The sequence below is a fragment of the Glandiceps talaboti genome, chromosome 7, assembly GCF_964340395.1.
Source record: "Glandiceps talaboti chromosome 7, keGlaTala1.1, whole genome shotgun sequence".
Lineage (NCBI taxonomy): Eukaryota > Metazoa > Hemichordata > Enteropneusta > Spengelidae > Glandiceps > Glandiceps talaboti.
In genome coordinates, this window is record NC_135555.1 from 15878289 (window position 1) to 15899372 (window position 21084).

The window sequence follows — 21084 nt, forward strand, 5'->3', positions numbered from 1 at the left end:
AAAAAAATTCACATGAATGAAACAAGTTAACAGCTGGTATACAACCATTTCCTATTTCGTACGACGACTACCTCTATGGTCCCCCAAAGTGTACATGATTCTATAACTTCACGGATGAAAATCAAAATTGATTTTAAGTTTTTACCAAATTTTACGATTACAAAAAATGAAATATATATTATGTACTTTTTGGAATGATAACATTCGTTTGGTTTTATATACGAGCTGTAATGCCATTTAAGATTTCAAATGAGTCAAATCTATGTTTCTGCAAAATTATTATATAGCGCCCTCTATCAGCAGAATACAAATATACTGAAACTTGAAACACGATTAATAGCTTTGGTATTCTACAGATGCTTCAGCTACAGGACTACTGTCAAAGTTCAAAGCTCAAAGTGCATTGAGAAACCCACAATTTGAATTTAGCAAGAAACATGTATGACAGGAAAACACTGTGTTTTTATGTGTTCATTTATCTTTCAAGTTTCATATGTTTGGGTCATAAAATTTATCTCAGCTTCTTCAAAAGTTCATCTGATTTTACAATAAATTGTTAATCAAGTTGAGTGATGCACCTTCAAAGTTGACTTTCAACAAGGTTTCTACTAGCTGCCATCTTCCTATCATTAAGTATTATAATATATGAACTTCCAAGAATTTACCACTGGGATAAAAATTACAGTACATGTGCATGTACTCTTTTCTTTGTCACCCTTTTTTAATGTGATAAAAATGAACATGAATTTGAACAAAAATAAATTTCAAATTAGCACCAATTCCACCCTGGACATTTCAGCCACTGTGTCTATAAGAATATAAAGTGTTTTACTTTCAAAGAAAAACAAAACTGGGACAACATAAAACTGTACATATGACAATAAACATAGGATTTTTCAAAATTCTTTGAGAGTTTAGAATCAAATTCCATGGCAACAATTTTGAGAGACTGTTAATTTGTGGTGGTAAATGAATCCTCAGGACATATCAGTATTTTTTTGAACTTGTTTAAACCAAAATAAACTGGTTTACAGAATGGGTAATCCATGCAAGTTGGCACATGGACCTTAGGAGTTGCCAGAACTATTCTGAACTGGTTTAAACCGGAATAAATTGGTTTACAGAATTTGGTAGTTCATGCAAGTTGGCACATGGACCTTCACATTAGGACTTGCCAGAACTATTCTGAACCAGTTTAAACCAGAATAAACTGGTTTAAAGGACAATTCATTCATGCATGTGCAAGTTGTCAGCATGAACCGTCACATATACACTATTTTTACACCACATTGAACTGGTTAAAAGCAGGCGAAGTTGGTTTTAAACCGGACAGCAAGGGTTGTCTACCATTAGTACTACATCTATACCATACAGTTCAACAAGGTCCATAATAAATTGTCTATCTCCAAGTGGGTCCAGTCCCATACTTTTCATGTGATCTGATGTCAATGACTTATCTTGGGACAGTGAAACATCGTAAAGTGTCTGGAAGAGTCTGTTGTTCTGTTCTAAGAAAAACCTGTGGAAGGACAAAAAGAAGAAACTGCGTAAGAACACTTGGCAGGAGGCACTGAAGGTAAATCACCCCTATTTTATCAAGACTTGGGAAATTCAAAGAACAGACATACAGTTCAACACTAGAGGGCGATACATAAGTGCTATCCATTTAAGAAACCGACTGTGACAGCACTCAGCATTTTAATGATGGCTAACAGGTATGAAAGCAAGAACATTTATTTCATAATGAAGTACTTGTTTTACAGACACAACACAAAATCACATCTATGAATATGAATTAATTAGCTCTGGACTTGTCTTTCTTCAGCTTAAATTCAGATTTTATAATTTAGTCACGAATAACTTACATGGTGAATATTTGGTCGTCATCATAGGTCTCATCACCAAGTTCTTCAGCACTGAACTGTTGAGCTGACCGCTGTGTTGTCAGTTTATTCATCTTGTCTCTATCTGCTGGGTTGATCTTCAACATTTCTTGTAAATTCTGGAACTGTGTTGAAACATTCTGATTGTCAACGTAGATGTCGTATAGGTCTTTCTTCTCTTGGAAGATCTTTTCTGTTGTGCCTACAATGAAGAACATTCACACATTGTCAATGTTGGCAGCTCTAGATGTTGTATACAGAGATGTCATACAGATCTCTCTTCTCTTGGAAGATCTTTTCTGTTGTGCCTAAAATTAAAAACATTCCAACATTGTCAATGTTGCAATGTTGCATGGTAGCTATTTTCAAATTTGTGGTCCCCTTAATCTTTATCTGAGGTATTTTGTGAAAGTTTATTTTTTATATAAAAAGGTTATTTTTAGCAGATGTGTCCTATCTTAAGAGCAAGGTGCTCTCTGAACCAATTTGACACACGGCAATTTCTTGCGATTCATCAAAATTAGAAGTTGTCTTAACTCTTAATACATGACATTATGCTCTTTGGAGCATAAGGGACCGGTCAGTTTCTCCAGCCTGGGGGGGGGGGGGGGGGGGGGGGGGGGGGGGGGGCGGTGGATTCTTAAATCGGACCGACAAAAAGTCACTGACCCCCCCCCCCCCCCCCCCTATCTGTAAAACCAAAAACAGCCTGACCCCCCCCCCCTATCACTTAATTCTAAAACATGATGACCCCCCCCCCCCATATATAATATTCGCATGACAGGTATTTTTTTATCGTGACTCAGTGTGGACTGCTTGACTGTCTTGCATCTACTTTATAAGATCCCAGGTTAGCACTATCATATTTATAATTATTGACTACACAGGGTAAATATATTCGAAAAGGAGTTTAATAGCATCTTGGCAGTGAAAGGTAGGAAAGCTTGAGAAGGGAATATGTACATCTGTTATGGGGGTCCTAGGGGGTCTCCCCCTAGAAGCCCAGGAGGTTTTTAACTCTGAAAAGTCAATTTTGAGACTATTCAGACATTTTCAGAAAATAATTTCCAAGCCTTACAAGACAACACCAACATGTTAAAAGCAACTACATAGGGTTGAAATACTTTTGAAATATACTTTGATAGCATCTTGACAGTAAGAGGGGAAGAGCTTGAGACTGGGATATGTCCACCTCATGTGGGGGGGGGGGTCTGAGGGGGGTCTCCCTCTAGAAACCCTGGAGGATTTTTACTCTTAAAGCCAATATTTAGGCTATTCAGACCCTTTCAAGCAATAACTTAATCCATGCTTTACAAGACAGCAAGTATCAGAAACTATTCTTTATAACTTACACTAAGGGTTGAAATATGTTCTTAAAAAGTTTAAATGGCATCATTATATAGGTACATGTAGTGAAGGTCAGCACATCTATAATGGTAGTATCATTGGTAGGGGAGATTTGGAATTTAAGGCAATTTTAGACTATCTTGGCAAAAACGTTTCAGATCTTGAAAAGACAATATCATATCAAATTAGAATAGGGTGAAAATATTTAAGAAAAGTTTAATACCATTATGACAGTAAAAAGGTTGTTGTTGCATCTGATTGTTGGTTGAATGTATGAGTGACCTCTGGGGGTGAGGGAGTCCTTGGGGTTTTCCCCCTGGCAGATCTGGAGTTTTTTGGTTGAGATACTAAGGCAATGTTTAGGTTATTCATAACCTTTGAGGTAATATATCCAAGCTTCGAAAAGCTAACGTAAAACGTTTTTAATTGAGTTTCTCATATCACATAAAATGGACATGTAACATTAGTATATAGGGGCATTAATATTGCATGTATAATAAAGTCACCGGTATGTTAGAGAACTTTAGGTGGTCATACCTAGTGTATAATAGTAACTGGAAACTGATGAGATGTGGTGATTTGTAGTGTCAATAGCATGATGAGTAGAACAATTTAGATTAACTTCATTTATAAACTATCTATGAAAATTACCATTACGAAACCTTCAAGTTCACTTTTGCCCCAAACTGCAATATAAGCGAAGCATTGATTGTGAAACAGCCAAACATTTACATGACATGTTCTGTAACTAGTGTGGTAGGTAGGTAATACCGGTACATGTATATGAATATGTATAGTTAGGTTTGAACTAATAAGTAATGTTAAAGAATTCATGTAAGAAACAGGGACAAGAACAAATATTGGCATGTACCACATTTCAGACAAGGCTATATGCCATTGTAGAAAGGATTTTTTCTTCCATCACAATTTAAAACACAATGACCCCCCCTATCCACAATTTTCAAAACAGCATGACCCCCCCTACTGTCAATTTCAAAAACAGGGTGACCCCCCCCCCCCCTACCAATCCACCCCCCCCCCCCCCACCCCCCCAGGCCGAAGAAACTGACCGGTCCCTTAGCTCGTGATCGAGCTACAAAAGCAACGGAAGATGTGGCTAATTTTACATTACGGCTAAACTCTGAATGGAATGGGTACATTTTCAGTTTAGATGCATGATGGACTGTATGTTTATCGTAGAAAACTAGACGTGTTTATACCGGAAGTGATAGTTGTTCTTTCACTGGGGATGCGCACACACATGCGCAGAACTCCAAAATAACTGAGGCGCATTCTATGTTAAATCGTAATTTCACACAGTATATCTTTATTTCTGTGTTATGCTGTCATTATTGCTAACGGTTGCAGGCTTTTACATGTAATATTTAACAGAAAACTAGCAAAGGCCTGTAATTTTCTTCACATTTCCACACACCAGTTTGTTTATGGATGTACGTGTAGCACCTTCCTTGCACGTGACATGTTGTCATGTAGTCTGGCCTGGCCCTTCGAAATTTGGGATCGTAATTAGACTTTGTAATCGGCACAGATCTTCTGACATACATGTTAAGATTTTACGACCACTCGTTTGAGAATCGTTGCGTATTTTATTTGGACTTTTAATATTTGGTATTTTAATAGCAAACCCATTTGATTGTAGGTGTATGTCAGATGTATTTTTTACAAAAACATGGCATTTGTAATGTAAGTGTATTTTATGTTTCCATGGAAGCCACTTTCCAATTTTACATAATCTGTCTTACAATGGATAGCACTAGTGCATATATGCCAAAAGTAAGGAATTTGTTTGTAAAAAATTTTGTTCTTCGAATTTTACATAAATTTTGCCAAATAATGCATAATATGGTGATTTGGGTTACCATGGCAACAGATGTTCTTAAAATGATAACTAATTTTGAACTCAGCATAACAAACTACTCAAGTAAGAGTGGTCAATATGCAAATAAACTATGTTATAATTAAATTTATCATGTTATTTTCCAGATATGTAGGTGTTTAACCAACACAATATTTTTTACTCTACTCTATGTTTCCATGGAAACAGCTGTCCTATTTTAGGCAAATTGTGTTACAACAGATAGCCCATGTCATATATGTCAAAAACAAGGGAATTTTTTCATTAATTTTCATTTCTTTCCATGTTTTTTGTCAAATTTTGGAAAAATCATCCACATATTATGGTGATTTTGGTTACCATGGCAATGGATCTTAATAAAATGACCCCTTTTTTTAACTCAGCAAAACTACCCCAGGTAGGGTGGTTAATATTCAAATAAACTCGATTATTACAAAAATTAATTATTACTATGTACCTGTAACATTTTAATCATCAAAACATGTGTTGACCCTTCTATTTAGCTTTATTCATGTATGTAAACGAGTTAAGGATAGGTGAAAAGGTCGATGTATATCAGACACACCATACATCATTCAGGAAATTACCCTTTGCACAAAAACCTTACACGTCACAATTGTGGAATGTGAAGTACGTTTTTTTTAAAGATAAGTATTGTATAGGAAGTACGGTATGCTGTGCTCATTATAAGCTAGACTGTTCTTAGAAGCACTACGGTAACCAAAAACTGCAATGCAACAACTATAACACAGTACTTTAACACAGTTTTGAAGCCAAATGGTTTTGTCTGCATCTTGTCGAGACAAAGTGGACGCTTCACACGTTGAATTGACAATCACTGACTGTGAGATAAGCTAGCTATGGTAACTGACTTCATTGGGAGAGCAAACATAAGATGGCGACTGCAGCCGGTTTCGATCTTTCAAAGGAACTTCAAACAACCACTGAAAAGATTCATCATGCACGGCTCTGTCGACTTTTGATGGAAGGTGGTACCAAGGCACTCAGAGAGGTATTTAATGGTATTATTTCACCACAAAATTTAGGTACAGTTTTAGTACGAAATAGACAAAAATTACAAAGACTCAGAGGTCGTAACATTCTCAACCAGGGTCAGTTAGATGTACTTTACCCACATGGATCAACGACCACTGGTACTTCAGAAGATTTTGATATTACACTATTAATGGTTCTACTGAGGAATATATGTGGGTTAAGTGCACCTAAGAAGACAGGATGGGACAAGCAACCACAACAAACAGATGAAAGTCTACCAGCTGATCTCGTCAGAATCAAAAGTAAAAGAAATGAACTTTGCCATAGCAGAAGAGCTAGTGTCAGTGACAAGGAATTCACAGTTCATTGGAGGGATATCAGCGATGCCTTGGTACGACTGGGTGCAAAGAAAGATGACATTGATAAGCTGGAGACTGAAAGCATGGACTGTGAAGTCGAACAGAAGTATATCACAGAACTGGACAAGTGGGCAGACGCAGACGCTGAACTGAAAATAGAGGTGAAAGAACTGAAAAGTAAGCTTGATGTTGTATTGGAAAACCTACCACAAACAGGCAGAGAACATTACTGCCAAACTCACGACCAGGAAATTGTCAAATTTTTCTGTGTAAATTGTAACATTCCAATTTGTTTATCTTGTATATACGTGAAGCATAACTCCAGGGAGCACCTGCACAAGGACCTCAAAGATGCAGCGCTTGAGTTTCGGCAGTTGATGAAAAATGAGCTCCAATCTCTACGGGTGAAAATTGAAGAGGCACTGCAGGGACAAGCAGCAGCTAAGAAAACCAGCCAGATGTTACAATCACAGGTTGATGGTCAGAAAAAGTTGATTAGAGACCATGCCAGCAGAATTATAGTTAGAACAATACAAGGAGAGCAGCTTGTAAGTACACTGGACAAACAACACATTATCATGCAGAAAGATATTGATGAGGAAGCAGAACGACTTGTAGAAAGCGAAGAAAAACTCTTGAAGACTTTAAAGTCACTAGAAAGAATTCTACATGTCCAAAATGATGTCCAGTTAATGTGGAATGTCAACAACATTAGGGGTGCCATTGATGAGGCATCACAGATACTGACTTCCTTCACCAGACACCATGATGTAGTTGCTGAATTTTTTCCATGTTTCATGGAAGGGAGACTGGGAGTTCTTTTATTTCCTGCACTTCCATCTATGTCATACATGACCGGATCACTCTCCAATGATGCACTAAGAATCGGAGAAGTCCTTTCTCTAAAAATCATGACAGAAAATTATCATGGTGAGATAATCGAGGAGTGTAGTGACATCGTAGCAAGGATGAAAGATGGTGATGGCCAAGTTTATGAGTTGGACTTCAGCAAATCAGATGGATGCCATCTACTGACGTGCGCGGTTGACAAGGAGGGCAGACATGAGTTGACTGTGACTTTACGGGGCCACCACATTAAAGGTTCACCATACGTATTTAGTGTCTTACCATCATGGCAAATGACAAGGATCAGATGCAGAACGGATAATCTTCCTGGAGACTTGAAGTTCCCATGTGCAATACGAGTTGGTAAACATGGAAACATAGTCACGGCTGACTATGACAACAAGAGAGTACTGGTTTTAGACACTGATGGCAATGAGAAAATGTGTATCACCATGTTGGGAATGCAGTTCCTCCCAGCTGATGTGGCAATCGTAGGTGACGAGTATTTTGTTACAAACAAGTACGGAGATTACCCAGTCGTTGTATGTGATCAAAAGGGCAAACTACTCCGATTCTTTGGTCAAAGTAAACTGAAACATGCCTGTGGTATTGCTGTCAACGAAGAAACTGACATTGTCTATGTTTCTGATGCAGACCAGCATGCTATCTTTATATTTCAGTGTTCTACAGGTGAATTTATCCGATGGTTTGGTGGTAAGGGAAAGTTGCCTGGACAGTTTATTCTTCCCTACTATATCATCCTGAACAATCAGGGACAACTGTTGGTATCTGAGTACGGCAACAACCGTGTTCAGGTTTTCACTGCAAATGGCCAGTTTCTCTTTCTTTTTGGAGGACTAGGAGTTGCTGAAGGCCAGTTTAGCAGTCCACGTGAGATCGCGGTTGACAAGTTCGACAACATCTACGTGTGTGATTCTTGCAATCAGAGGGTACAGAAGTTTGACAGCAAAGGAAGGTTCCTCTACAGTATCATCAATGCACAAGATGATCTGATTAGACCAGTCAACATCGAAATAGTTCACGGAATTCCCAGTAAGATCTTAATCTACGACTGGACTGATCTATTTGCCATCAAGTACTATGAAAGACTAGTGTAAATCCAAAGAGGGGAATATTTGCACTGGTTTGTACTTGCACAAAACTCATGTAGAAGCATGTGTGGTGTCTAGAGAGTAAAGTTAATTGTAGATCAGGAAAACAAAGACTATCTGTTCAAAATGATTGTGGGGAAAAACTCTTAATAGAAGAAAGAGCTTCTTTACAAGTTGATAGGGTCCTTGACTTCGGCATAATTCCAAGAACATACAATGTACTATTAGTCACTTTAACACGATGAACTCTGTCATAGGCCTAGAACATAATTTTTTTTCAAGAAAACAGAAACTAAAATTTGACAGTCTCAATGAATTATTAGCAAGATGTGTTTGATTATAAAACTCAAATATTGCATATTGATTTTTGTAAGTTCGATTTCCTGTATGCACAACCCTATACGAACAAGATATCGTACCCACATATTTATACAGTAGAAATGATGTCAGTTTGGTGTTTCACTCATGGAACATGATGTTTTTGATAGACACAACACACAGCTGAATCCTGTGACCAATCACATTGAAAAGTGATAAGCATTCTTTCACAGTGCAGTAGAAACAGGCTTCTGATGAGTGAACACATTACACATGGTCTTGATGATCATAATGGCTTCAATTGTTTAAGTTCCAACTGATAATCACTGTGGTACATTTGTAACTTGTCTAATTCTTTATCCCCACTGTATGGCCACCGCTATAATTGTTTCTTTTGCATTTGAAGTTGTCCGAGTGTGTGTGTGTGTGTGCAAAAAATGTCATATCACATGAATGAAACACTACGACATCATTTACGCTGTACTGAGTTGTGCGAGAAGGATGCATTCACTAGATTTCCATTTCTCTCTGTTTGAAATCTTTTATTTTAGCCGATTGACAGTTAGTCTTGTTGCTAGACCTTCGGGCTTTCTTACGATATGATAAGCAAACACCCGGACTTCATCGTTTACCAAGATGGTATGTGAACCATAGTGATGTATCCATTATTTCTTCACAACAGTCATGAATACCTTACTTTGTACATTATCTGACTAGTCAAATATGTATGATTACATGTACTTGTCATCAACAGCCAAAAAACAATACAGTCACAACTGATAACAGTGTTTCCTAGAAACACTGGACTGGAAGTGAAAGTCAATGAACAGAGATATTATCACTGTGTAGGATGTACCTACTGCCCTCTGGTGGCAAAACAAGTACATATTATTTTCGGTGCATATTACAAATACTTACATGCGACATATGCCATTTCTAACTGTAGTGAGTCTATATCTGCTATGTTGACATAAAAGTGTGGCTTGACTTCTTTCCCTGAGGACTGCATCATTACATTGTGTTGTCCAAGTAGACACGCACAGTACACTGCAAATAATGCAAACACAATACATAAATACATTCATGACATTACATTGTACGAAAAAAAGCCCACATCAAATCTCTCAGGGTCACCCTCGTTGGCTATCAATGTTGGTTGAATTTCCAACCCAGGCAGTAATCAAGGTAAAATCTACCAGTACTCTTCAATGCCCAGGCTTGTTTTTCTACCTGAACCTAAATTATGGTAAAAAGCATGGAAATCTACCAGATTTTTCCATTCTGACTCTGGTTCTCAACCAGAGTTATGGTACAAAGCATAGAACTCTATGCATTAGTTTTTATTAACCAGATATCCCCCCCCCCCCTTCTCACTGGGTTCCCACCAAAAGTACCGTATTTGATGTGTATAATAACAAATTTAACCAGATTTCCCTTTTCTGTAAATGAGGCTCCTAAATCTCAACAAAAAAGACATTCCTACATATTTTTCCTATAAGACAGATATTTTGGATGAGGATTGTAGGTGTAACATCTGGCAATGTTCCCCTTTGATTTTCATCCTAAGTCCTCTAAACTATTAAATTCCTGATACCTACATGTACAATAGCATTCTGTCTTACGCTATAGTCAAAATAGAAGGAAGAAGACTTATTCTCACATGCCTATGGTAACACATGCGTAGCAGCATGTGGAGTGGAAGTCATGGAGTCAACCAAAAAATGGAATGAACCTTATTTCTGAGGAGCCTGGGGAGTAAATATTCCATTTCATATAATGAAAATTGCAAGCAGGTTTTGAGAAGTCTTTTCCTCTCTCTCTCCCTCTCTCTTTGGTACCGGATACATATAGCTATGTGGAAGCACTGCCACGATGAAACCCTGACAACATGTCTTCTATTCACTGCATTCAGCATACAAATGTAGATACCACACACCACTGACATCCATTATTACACAGAATACACTCAAGGCTACAGTGAACACAATGACTATATTCAAAGCTATAGCAGATGTTTTTAGAGTTCTAAGCACTGGCTATGCACCTAATCACAATACTACCTACCTACCTACTTCTCTGTATTAAAAGTTTTACTTTCTAAATGTGTGGCCGATAACAAAAACACTCACAGCTTGTTTACAGTAAGTTTTGCAATTTGAATGATAAGCACTTTCCTTGTTTTTTCTGAATGATGTATTTAGATTATCTGGAAGCAAAGCAATCTCAATATCTAATAGTATATTATTAAAGTCAGTTTAATCATTGAAATGTTACTGATAGCAATAATTAATTGGAAGGCCATTAAATATTAAAGGGGTCAAAGGTCACAATGAAATTTTAACAAAATGTATTTACACGATGGATTCATTTGATATTCATGGCGATGCCGTACAAAATAAGGGATTTCTCCCATCCCCTTGGTTGCCATGGTTATCATGAGATTTTGCAACGTTCTTGCTTCAGAAACAGACTATTCTATAACAAGCAATGCAGCAAGAATCTATGCTTAGAAATACACTGTATTTATCGTGTATGATCAAAGAATGTACATCACATAAAATGACAAAGAGCAGTTTGTATTTTTTTTCACAATGATCATCAGCTATGGATTTTTATTATGGTGTAAGTTCTGCTAAGTTATGTATGTTAATTAACATAAACTTTGATGTTTTTTCGTCATTTTACATCAATTTCCAAATCTGTGTGATGACATTTACTCTGACCTATAAATAATATACTATACTTGAAATCATTCTGTGCGTCACATCTAGACAATTTGTCTCGGTATCTCGCCTACTTTAATAGTTCTACACAGCAAAAGGGGTCTATTAAGCATACATCAGTTCTAATACTATATGCCTTGTTAGGTCTCTTTACAACCTGACTACATTCTCAGTTTTCATTTTTATGGTATCCTTTGCATGTCGTCAAGTCATCACTGCTCTATTGATCTGTTGTGTGGGTTTGAAAACATGCCTACACTGTGACATTTAAAAAAAAACTATAATCAACTAAACAACACATTTCCTGTCAATAAACACGTAACTATGTAAAACTGCACCCATTCAAAGGTTGACAATACTTTGTTGTAAATCATTACTTTTATTTGTCACAGCTTTTGGACAATGCGTATTGTGTGTTCATGATTTCATTTCGTCTGTATTGTAGATCATTATTGATTGAGACCTATTGTTTCTGAATAGACCATTATTACTATTATCATTATTATTTTTATATCCTCCCACATATCCTCGACATTGGTGTCATGCAAAGGGTACAAAATTGACACATATAGGCTATTTTTTCCAAGAACTTTTTCAAGATACTGCCTATTTGACCTGAAATTGACATCGTTCAAGTGTTCACATCAATTAAGAAAACCTACAATAAGTAACACCGAAGTAAAGCACTTTTTATAATGTACAACACTCATTTATAGCATTCATATCAAGTGTAAGGGTATACTGTTTCAATTGGTTTATTTACAAGCCTAGCATGTAGCCTTTCTAATGTTGTCAATTAGCAAATGAAACAGTATACTTTTCACCTGATATGGTTGCTATAAACGATTGTGGTACATACAGAAAAGTTTTACTTTGCTGTTATGTGTTGTAAAAGATCAAAAGAAAAAAAAAAGGAGTTTTGCAACTAAATCTGAGTGAGCTGTTACATTTATGAGATGTCTTCCCCACTAACAACTTGTATTTTGGCTCTTACCTCTATAACACACTACCCCTATGGGAGGCGGGGAGAAGAAAACTATCCTTTTTTGGAGCAGTATGTATTTCCATAAAACGAAGATCTGTTCTCCAAAAAATTTGATGAACTGTGAAAAACAGCCTGCTGGGTGAGTGATCTGAAAAAATAAATAAATGTGTCTTGATCACAAGAAAGTTTATCCAGTAAAAGATCCAATGACGATTCATTTGACATATTTGAACTGCATGAGACACATAAATCGGCTCCAGATAGTGAGACACTGTCAATATTCAAACCGGATCTTGTACAGAACTAAAACATACATATCATTACACTGTATTCAGGTTATCAGAAAGACAAAAGATTGCATAAGTTTTACCACTAGGGGTGCTGTTCGTGTGTGCCACGAGGGTCCTGATAGTTGAGTGCTTTTTTATCAACCTTTAAATAAAAATCGCCCATTTCCCTGTGTTTCAAGAAATAAATTTGGTTTTTATTCCCAATGGTCAAAGCACTCTGCTAACTTTGTCAAGTGTCTGCTTACCCTCATGTCAGGTACAGGAAGATGTTCAACCCCTGGGGTGGTAACTGGGGTATTTGTCACCGGTGATGAGTTGTTGGAAGGATCTGTTGGTGTTGAACTTGGTAATGAGCCTTTTCTGTCATCATAGAAAGCTTTGAGTTGTGTATATCTGCCCGGTGTTTCTAGCTGATGTCTAAAAATTGAGCGGAAATAACATAAAATATTTCAATGAATCAGATATAATTTGATTATCTACATTGCTTGGAATGTTTCTGAGAGGAAGAATTACATGAAAATCAGAATGATTATTTCCACTTTTTTCTACATATGTGTCATCCATTTAATCATTTCAATCCATTAGTTTATTTATATATTTCCTGTAAAACAGTCAATAAACTCAACATGTGCCACTTACAATCATGCAGAATATAAACTGACACACATAAAAAGATATGTACAACACATACATATATTGCCATCCATTGACGTGACGAGGTCTCGGTTTTCCCCCTCTTATACTCAATGGCATAGGTATCTCATTACCTTGTGACAACACACAATGTTTAATTCATTTAACTCAATAAATGAAGACCTAGGTAATACTAAGCTTCATGTCCAGTACAGGAAATCACCACGCACTTCTCACAACAGCATATCAATGTCAATGATGTCAACTGGTGACATCATCAATGACATCATTTCCTGTCCTCTTAAGTTATTTTTAACACTTTAACAAAAATCCACTTAATTGTATGGTTACTTCTATAGAAAATACTCACGACTCAAATAATGTATATCTTCAAAGATCTTTTCCAGACTCAGTTTTGGAAAACTTCATCATTAACATGCATAGTTTGGTAAATATACACTACATGTACAATGTATTATATGAAATTTCTCACACCCTAAATATAAAATTACAAAATGTAAAATTACCGTTGACTTTGTCATGATTAACTGACTATGTTTTGACATCTGCACTGTAATATGTGATTTTTCTATGGATGGTAACAAGAAAATGTGTTTCACTTACTCCTACAGGAAGTAGTCAAAGCTTGAAATTACGTTTTATATAGCTGAGATTATTTTAAACAATGCTTTTCATGTATTATTTGATAATAATATCATATATATAACATAATAAATATTTTATGCATTTAGACATTTATTTTCATTAATATTATTTCCTACACAAGTTCTCTTCTTCCATATTTGATTGAGAAACAGACATGTTTTGAACAAATCACTTTGGTGTCTAACTGAATCTGACAGAATGGTCCAAATTTTGCCAGGGTATTGAGTAAACTGGATCTTTATCACAGAAGGTGGACCATTAGATGTACATAACTGACAAACACCTTCACTTCTGAATTTACATATATTGAAGCTAACCTTTTCACACCTCCAGTTAATTCAACACCTTTAACAAAATTTGGATCATTCTTAGATTATCAGAGCCAGTTAGACACTAATGAAGGATATTTTCTTTCAAGTAATTTGTTCAAAATATGTCTGTTTCTCAATCTAAAGTGGAAGAAGAGAACTTGAGTATGAATCTTAGTGCTTCTTTGTTTACCAGAGGGCAATGTGACTGAAACACAAGTGCTTTGTCACTTTGAGTCGAAGACAAGAAGTGACAAAAACGTAAAAGTATTTTATGACTAAACGAAGAAAAACACTGATGAACAGCAGCAAGACAAACTTAAAATGTGGGAACAAACGACAATTGTTAACATTCGACACATATTTTAAACACTGTAGAACCACCCACACAGCAGCACATAACACAAACACAAACTTAAAATTGTGAAAAAAGGGCAATTATTAACATTCGACATAAATAACATTTCACGAGCTGTTAGTAGCTAATCACTCACACAGCAGCACATTATATAATACCAACACAAACTTAAAATTTATGAACAAATGTCAACTGTGAACATTTCAACTCATATTTCAAGTACATGAAGATCTGAATTACTCCCACAGCAGCACATTGTCGTGATTCACAACAACTAAAAAACATGTTTGCTGTTCGATTGCATGCAAGTCTTTGATAATCAGGGCACAGAGCCCTCCTGTAATGTCTGTGTTCTCCGTGAACAAGTAATAATAATGGCATAAGCCTTCTTGTAATTCCCGAGCTCCCACTTATTGAAATGAAAACTACATTTGAAATCATTGATGATAATGTCAACCAACTTCATGGGTACTAATTTCAGCTTCTTAGAGGAGAAAAGCTTTACTAGGTGAGATATCCTTGTCCTTTTGACAAGATGCTATCAAATTTTCATTATATAAGTCTTTTAGTTTGCATATGAAAATTTTCTACTGAGATCATTGGAGATTACATTCAGTGTCAACTTTGACAGTTTTATAAAGAATAGCGCCAATGACATTGCAGCACAACTGATATTGAAATCTAAGATGTTATTTTAAGAGGCTGTTCCTTTCAGTACATAGATCTGCCAAGAAGTTTAGAAATTTTTAATTTTTTGCCAAAACTCAGAAATAATATGCATATCAATAATATTAAATCTTTTCATCAAGAGCCCTTCATCTAGACACCCCCAGAAACATCCCCACCAAATTTCAGAATATCGGCCTTGTAGTTTTAAAGTTTTAGGTTTTTGACAAGCAATCACATTTTAGTCATTATTTGCCTATCAACAATGGAGTTGTACATATATTAAAAACAAATTTCCAAATTTCTGTTGACGAATAAAGATTATTACATTGTATTATATTGTCACACACGCACACACACACACACACACACACATTTCATCATGCCTATAGCACGACACAACTTCAATTCAGCTGTTCAAAAATCAAAATGTGTACTATATTCTCTTTACTAAACAGGAAGGTATGAGTTGAGCTCATTTGCAATGTAAGACTATCCCAGACATAGAGTGTATATGAAAGTCTTAGAGTTCACTGACCTGACTTGTGATTCAAGAAACTGCATATGTCTGTAAAGTAATGTGTAGGATGTTGCTAGGATACCCACTGACTTCATCCTTGCTCCTCTTTCAACTATGTTGTCTACACCCATCTTTTCAAAACAAGCAAGACCAAAGAAACTTCCTTTCCTAAAATATCTTTTTTTTTCAAAAGTGAAAAATATGAAAGAAATGTTAATTAATAAATGAGCTGACAATATTTGGATTAACGTTACCAGTTGTAATACTGTCCTACACAGTGTTATGATATGAAACCAATTCAAATGTGTAACATACATTTCTGCTGTTGATCTGCCCTGGTTAATGGTCTTTAGGAGATTGACTATTTTCTAGAATCATGCAAATCATACTGAAATATTTCAAGTTACTTACATAAAATCACTGTCAATGGTGTGTGAGCCACTGGCCATAGCTTTAAATTCTACACCCTCTAAATCAACATCTTCCGGCTGACACCATTCAACAACATTACCTGAAAGTAATAGATAGTTAAAATAAGTTGAAATCTTCAATGCACAAATCTGTCTGTCAAGAAAACATGAAAAATGAAAAAAAATGGTGCTCAATTCTTTCATTGAATTTTTCTTTCCTTTAATAGTTTCCTCTTTTCACATGTCCATATGGTGATTTGTAAATACACAATGGCGACATCGCCTTTTGTTAGTAAATTAAACCCAATATTGTATTTGGAGAAAAAAGCAGATGGGTTGGATGAAAAGCATATTGCTTGTTTTGAATATTTCGTCAAACACCATCACAGATGGATATTTCAAGTTCATTGTCTTGATTGGGTATGGCTGAATTATGATATCATTTTCTGACTAGGTTTGCAATATATATTCAAATATTGCAATACTTTATTGTCTTATAAAAGTTCACACAATATTCAGTGGCCATTTTGGAATCTAAAATGGATCAATTTTGATGTTATGTTGGCCTTTATTTCAAAATTTGCATGGTGATCCCTCACATTTTTTCTTGATTTCAACAGCGAATGGATTGGAGATTTCTAAAACATAGTAACAACAAAAGTTTAATACTTCCATCTACAAGGCATGCATATTACTAGACTAAATGTTATATTTTTTTGCACACAATTCTATTCATCTATACACTTGGAAGTAAATTCATACAGTTGAAAGGGCTACCCTTTTCAAATAAATTAAAACATTATTGTAAATTATAAATTCATCACTATGAGAATATATACCTTCATTGTGCCTAATTCTAAATTATCAAATGCCAAATAATATTATGCTTGATTACGATCGGTATCGTTACTTGGGCAACAATTGCTACTACTAGTAGTACTAGCTGTCACCACATTGATCTCATTCCTACTTAAACATGCAGACATGCAGGAATGAACTATTTATAGCCAAGTAAAATCGTTCACAGAAGACCAGACATAAGTGCAGTCAGTTAAGTCTGTTCTTGAAGTCACCTTAAGGATATTCACATGACTTGCTCTATTTTGAGCACAAAGGGATGGTTTTTTCTAAGAACTCTATGTTATCTTAGTAAAGGAAATTTTCAACAAACTCTGAGACTTAAAGACACACCTTGCATGTACGTGTACTAGTAGACAGTTATATCTTTACAATATATGTATTCAATATATGTCTTTCAATTTCCATATTCACATAAATTGTTCTATTTTAAGAATAAAGGAAATCTTCTTATAAGAAACCTATTTAAACACAGACAGTATTCTTAAGTAGAGGACATTTTCTTCACGACTTCATCTTAAAGACCCATTGTACATCTACAAGTAGATAGTTATATCTTTATGTGCATTCATGTCAACGTTTAATTTACATATTCACACATCTTTCTTATGTTAAGAACAAAGGAACAGTCCTTTTTCTTCCAAAAATGAAACTTTAATTTTTTGTTCTCCTCAAAGGATTTCAAAAAAGAGAAATCTATTTCAAGACACAGCACCTATTCCCAGTAAAGGAAATTTTCTTCAAATTCTAATACTTAAACAGTTAAAGATAAAGATGCACTGTACATGAGCATGTACATAAATGTTTACTACACCATCTTACGAGTTTGCTCCTACATGGTTCTTTTTCCATTCACAAAGGAATGGAATCAGTCCAGAAGCCTTTCCTTCTAAACACTACATGTCATCAGTAATTTATACAATGTATATCATTCGATTATAAATCCATCTAGACACTAAATTACTAATTCATACATGGTTTATCAGTTGACATTTTGAATTGAGTTCACTGGAAATAATTAATTGCATTTTTGTCAGGTTTTATCTGATAGACTTCACTTCCCATATTCTACATCAAACACGAACAATGTGCTCAATATACAGATGTACATAAAACGACATGATGTATAAATTTGTATAACAATATTCATTTGACACAAGGACATATTAGATAATATTAATTTTATACTGTGACCTATACAAAAATGTATGCAAAGAAATTTGCACCTATTTACAATTTTCTAACACTTATCAACAAATTCATCTAATCCATCGACAGAAATCTTGACTTATCTTTAGTCCTGTCAGGGAATGTCTAAGAGATAAAAGAGATAAAATGTCAAACAAAATCAACAAAATTTTTTCCTAATCTTGGGTTAAAATTAATTTGATTGATTCATAGTAGTATACACTATCTACCAGGAATCAAGGATTTCATGTTGAAAGTAAAATTTTGAATCTATTTTCATGAACTTTGTCATCAAAATGGATGGATGACTTGTCTCCTTTCAGACTCATCATTAAGGCTTTTATATTTTCTCAATAATACCCATATATCTCCTAATGCACCACATTCTAAGAGTCTATACTTAAGCTACTCAGCCTATCACACCATCTAAGTCAATATCAAAATATTAACGGTTTATTTATGGGAAAGATTTAGGTTACCATGGTTACTGAGTGACAATATTGTCCCATTCCTAGTTAATTGCCACTTTGGCCATCTAACCACAAAGTAAACATTGTTATTATAGTACATGAATGACAGAAGATGGGTACTTTTTACATTTTAGAGAGCCGTCTTAGTGAGTATATCATGACTGTATAATAGAATCTGGGCAGGATAGATTATAGTGCTATGCTACTGAACATTAAACACTATAACATAACTACATAGCTAACTGACTAGCTGGGCAGGACAGAATCAAACACATTATAGCATTACATATACACGACTAACGGGTGTGCATGACAGAACATTAAACACCATAACATAACTAAATGGCTATCTGGACTGGACAGAATCAAACACATTGTACCAACAGTTGTGCAGGACAGAACATAAAATACCATAACATAACTAAATGACTATCTGAACAGGACATAATCAAACTCATTGTAGCACTACACTACAGTCAGGTGTGCATGACAGAACATTAAAAAAGCATAACATAACTAAACGACTATCTGGGCAGGACATGCTCAAACACAGTTGTGCAGGACAGAACAATAGATACCACAACATAACTAAATAACTATCTGGACTGGACAGAATCAAATACATTGTACCAACAGTTGTGCATGACAGAACATTAAACACCATAACATAACTAAATGACTATCTAGGCAGGACACGCTCAAACACATTATACCAACAGTTGTGCAGGACAGAACATAAAACACTATAACATAACTAAATGATTGTCTGGGCAGGACACGATCAAACACATAGCACTACACTACTGACAGGTGCAGTGCACGACACAACATTACACACCATAACACAATTTCACTTAGAGAAGGATTTCACGACAAAATATTACGCATCATTATAGACCATAATAGCTCAAACATCCAAGAGATGGCTAGCCATCTTGACATGTGAACTTTAAATACATCATAACGTTCAGCTGTTGACAACAAGTTTCCTGATTTATATATATGTACCTATACAATCCAAAATAATTGGCATGATGTATTAAATGCAAGTATCAAAGAGAGGCCTGTTTGGTATGTACAGTAAAACTTCTCTGTTTTCAATAAAAAAAAAGCTTTCCTACGTCACATATCCAAATTTAATGATCTCCTGAAGTAACTAAAAACTTGAAATGTCAGATGGAGCTTATATCTTTGTACAATGATTCATTTTTTAAAGGCATTCCTAGAATTATGTACTTAAACTAATTATATTTTCACCATAATTTTTCTAGTTCATGTACATTTTGTAAGGACTGTACAATTACAGTGTGAGAAAAATAGCTGAAACTAATTTAAAGTAAATATCACTGCATCAGTCCGATGATCAGGACAGTGAGCAGATTTGACACGACAGAGATATATAAAAATAAACACATATTAATGAGGAACACAGCACAGAAGACAATATGTTATGTAATTTCTTCTCTTGTAAATAACACATTTTTGACACAATTTAAATTTTCTGAAATTCAATTTATACATTTGATTCTGTCCTGGCAAGATAGCCATTAAATTACATGTACATGTATGTATATTACGTAACATAAGTCACTGGGCTCTGCATTCCAACCAAAAAGATGCTTAATGTATACATGTACATGTACATAGACTCTAGTTTGAAATTGTGAATTTGATGTACCACCAAACCATTTTATAGCATACATGTACATTTACAAGATTTCTTAAGAATTTGAGGGAATGTTCTTTGTATTGAATGTTTTATTTTGTATGTGTATGTTATTAAATATTCAAAATTCAATTTCCATACTTATTAATCCCTAATATTTTCTTAATATCATTTAGCCAAAGACTACTTATTACATAAAGATAACCCTTCTTGCCTGAGTGAGTGATACACATTGACCAGAACTCATATCACTTACATGTATGTTTCCTTAAGCAGTGTACAAAAGGGCTTCTGGGTAAATATGCAATTTGCCGCAGTCTGTAAACAAAATGTTTATAAATTGAGAGATTTCATAATGTACACTGTGTATATAATCTTGTTTTATATTCTTTCAAGGTTTCCATTCCTACATGTATCTCAATGCAAGACTAATTAAATAAAGCATTAAAGAATTAAAATAATATTGTGTTGAAATCTTGCATAGTAGTACAGTGTAGTTCATGGACTTTAATGTAAAAGCAAAGCAGTCATTCATTTCACAATAGTGCTTCTTGAAGTCCAACACTAGAAAAAGGTATCCAGTATTCGGTGCCATTGCCAGTAGCT

The 21084-nt window shown here is 35.2% G+C and overlaps 1 protein-coding gene across 1 annotated transcript in view; it reads right to left on the reverse strand.

The window, feature by feature from the left end:
* Positions 1–1313: 1313 nt before the first annotated feature.
* LOC144438182 (DENN domain-containing protein 11-like) overlaps positions 1314–21084 on the reverse strand; it is a 48967-nt gene continuing 29196 nt past the window's right edge. The window contains exons 2-8 of the mRNA XM_078127216.1: positions 16298–16397; positions 15905–16063; positions 12981–13152; positions 12455–12593; positions 9656–9784; positions 1866–2085; positions 1314–1519 (exon numbers count right to left, since the gene is read on the reverse strand). Coding sequence (XP_077983342.1) covers positions 1321–1519; positions 1866–2085; positions 9656–9784; positions 12455–12593; positions 12981–13152; positions 15905–16063; positions 16298–16397 — 1118 coding nt within the window. The 3' untranslated portion in view covers positions 1314–1320. The remainder of the gene's footprint in view (positions 1520–1865; positions 2086–9655; positions 9785–12454; positions 12594–12980; positions 13153–15904; positions 16064–16297; positions 16398–21084) is intronic.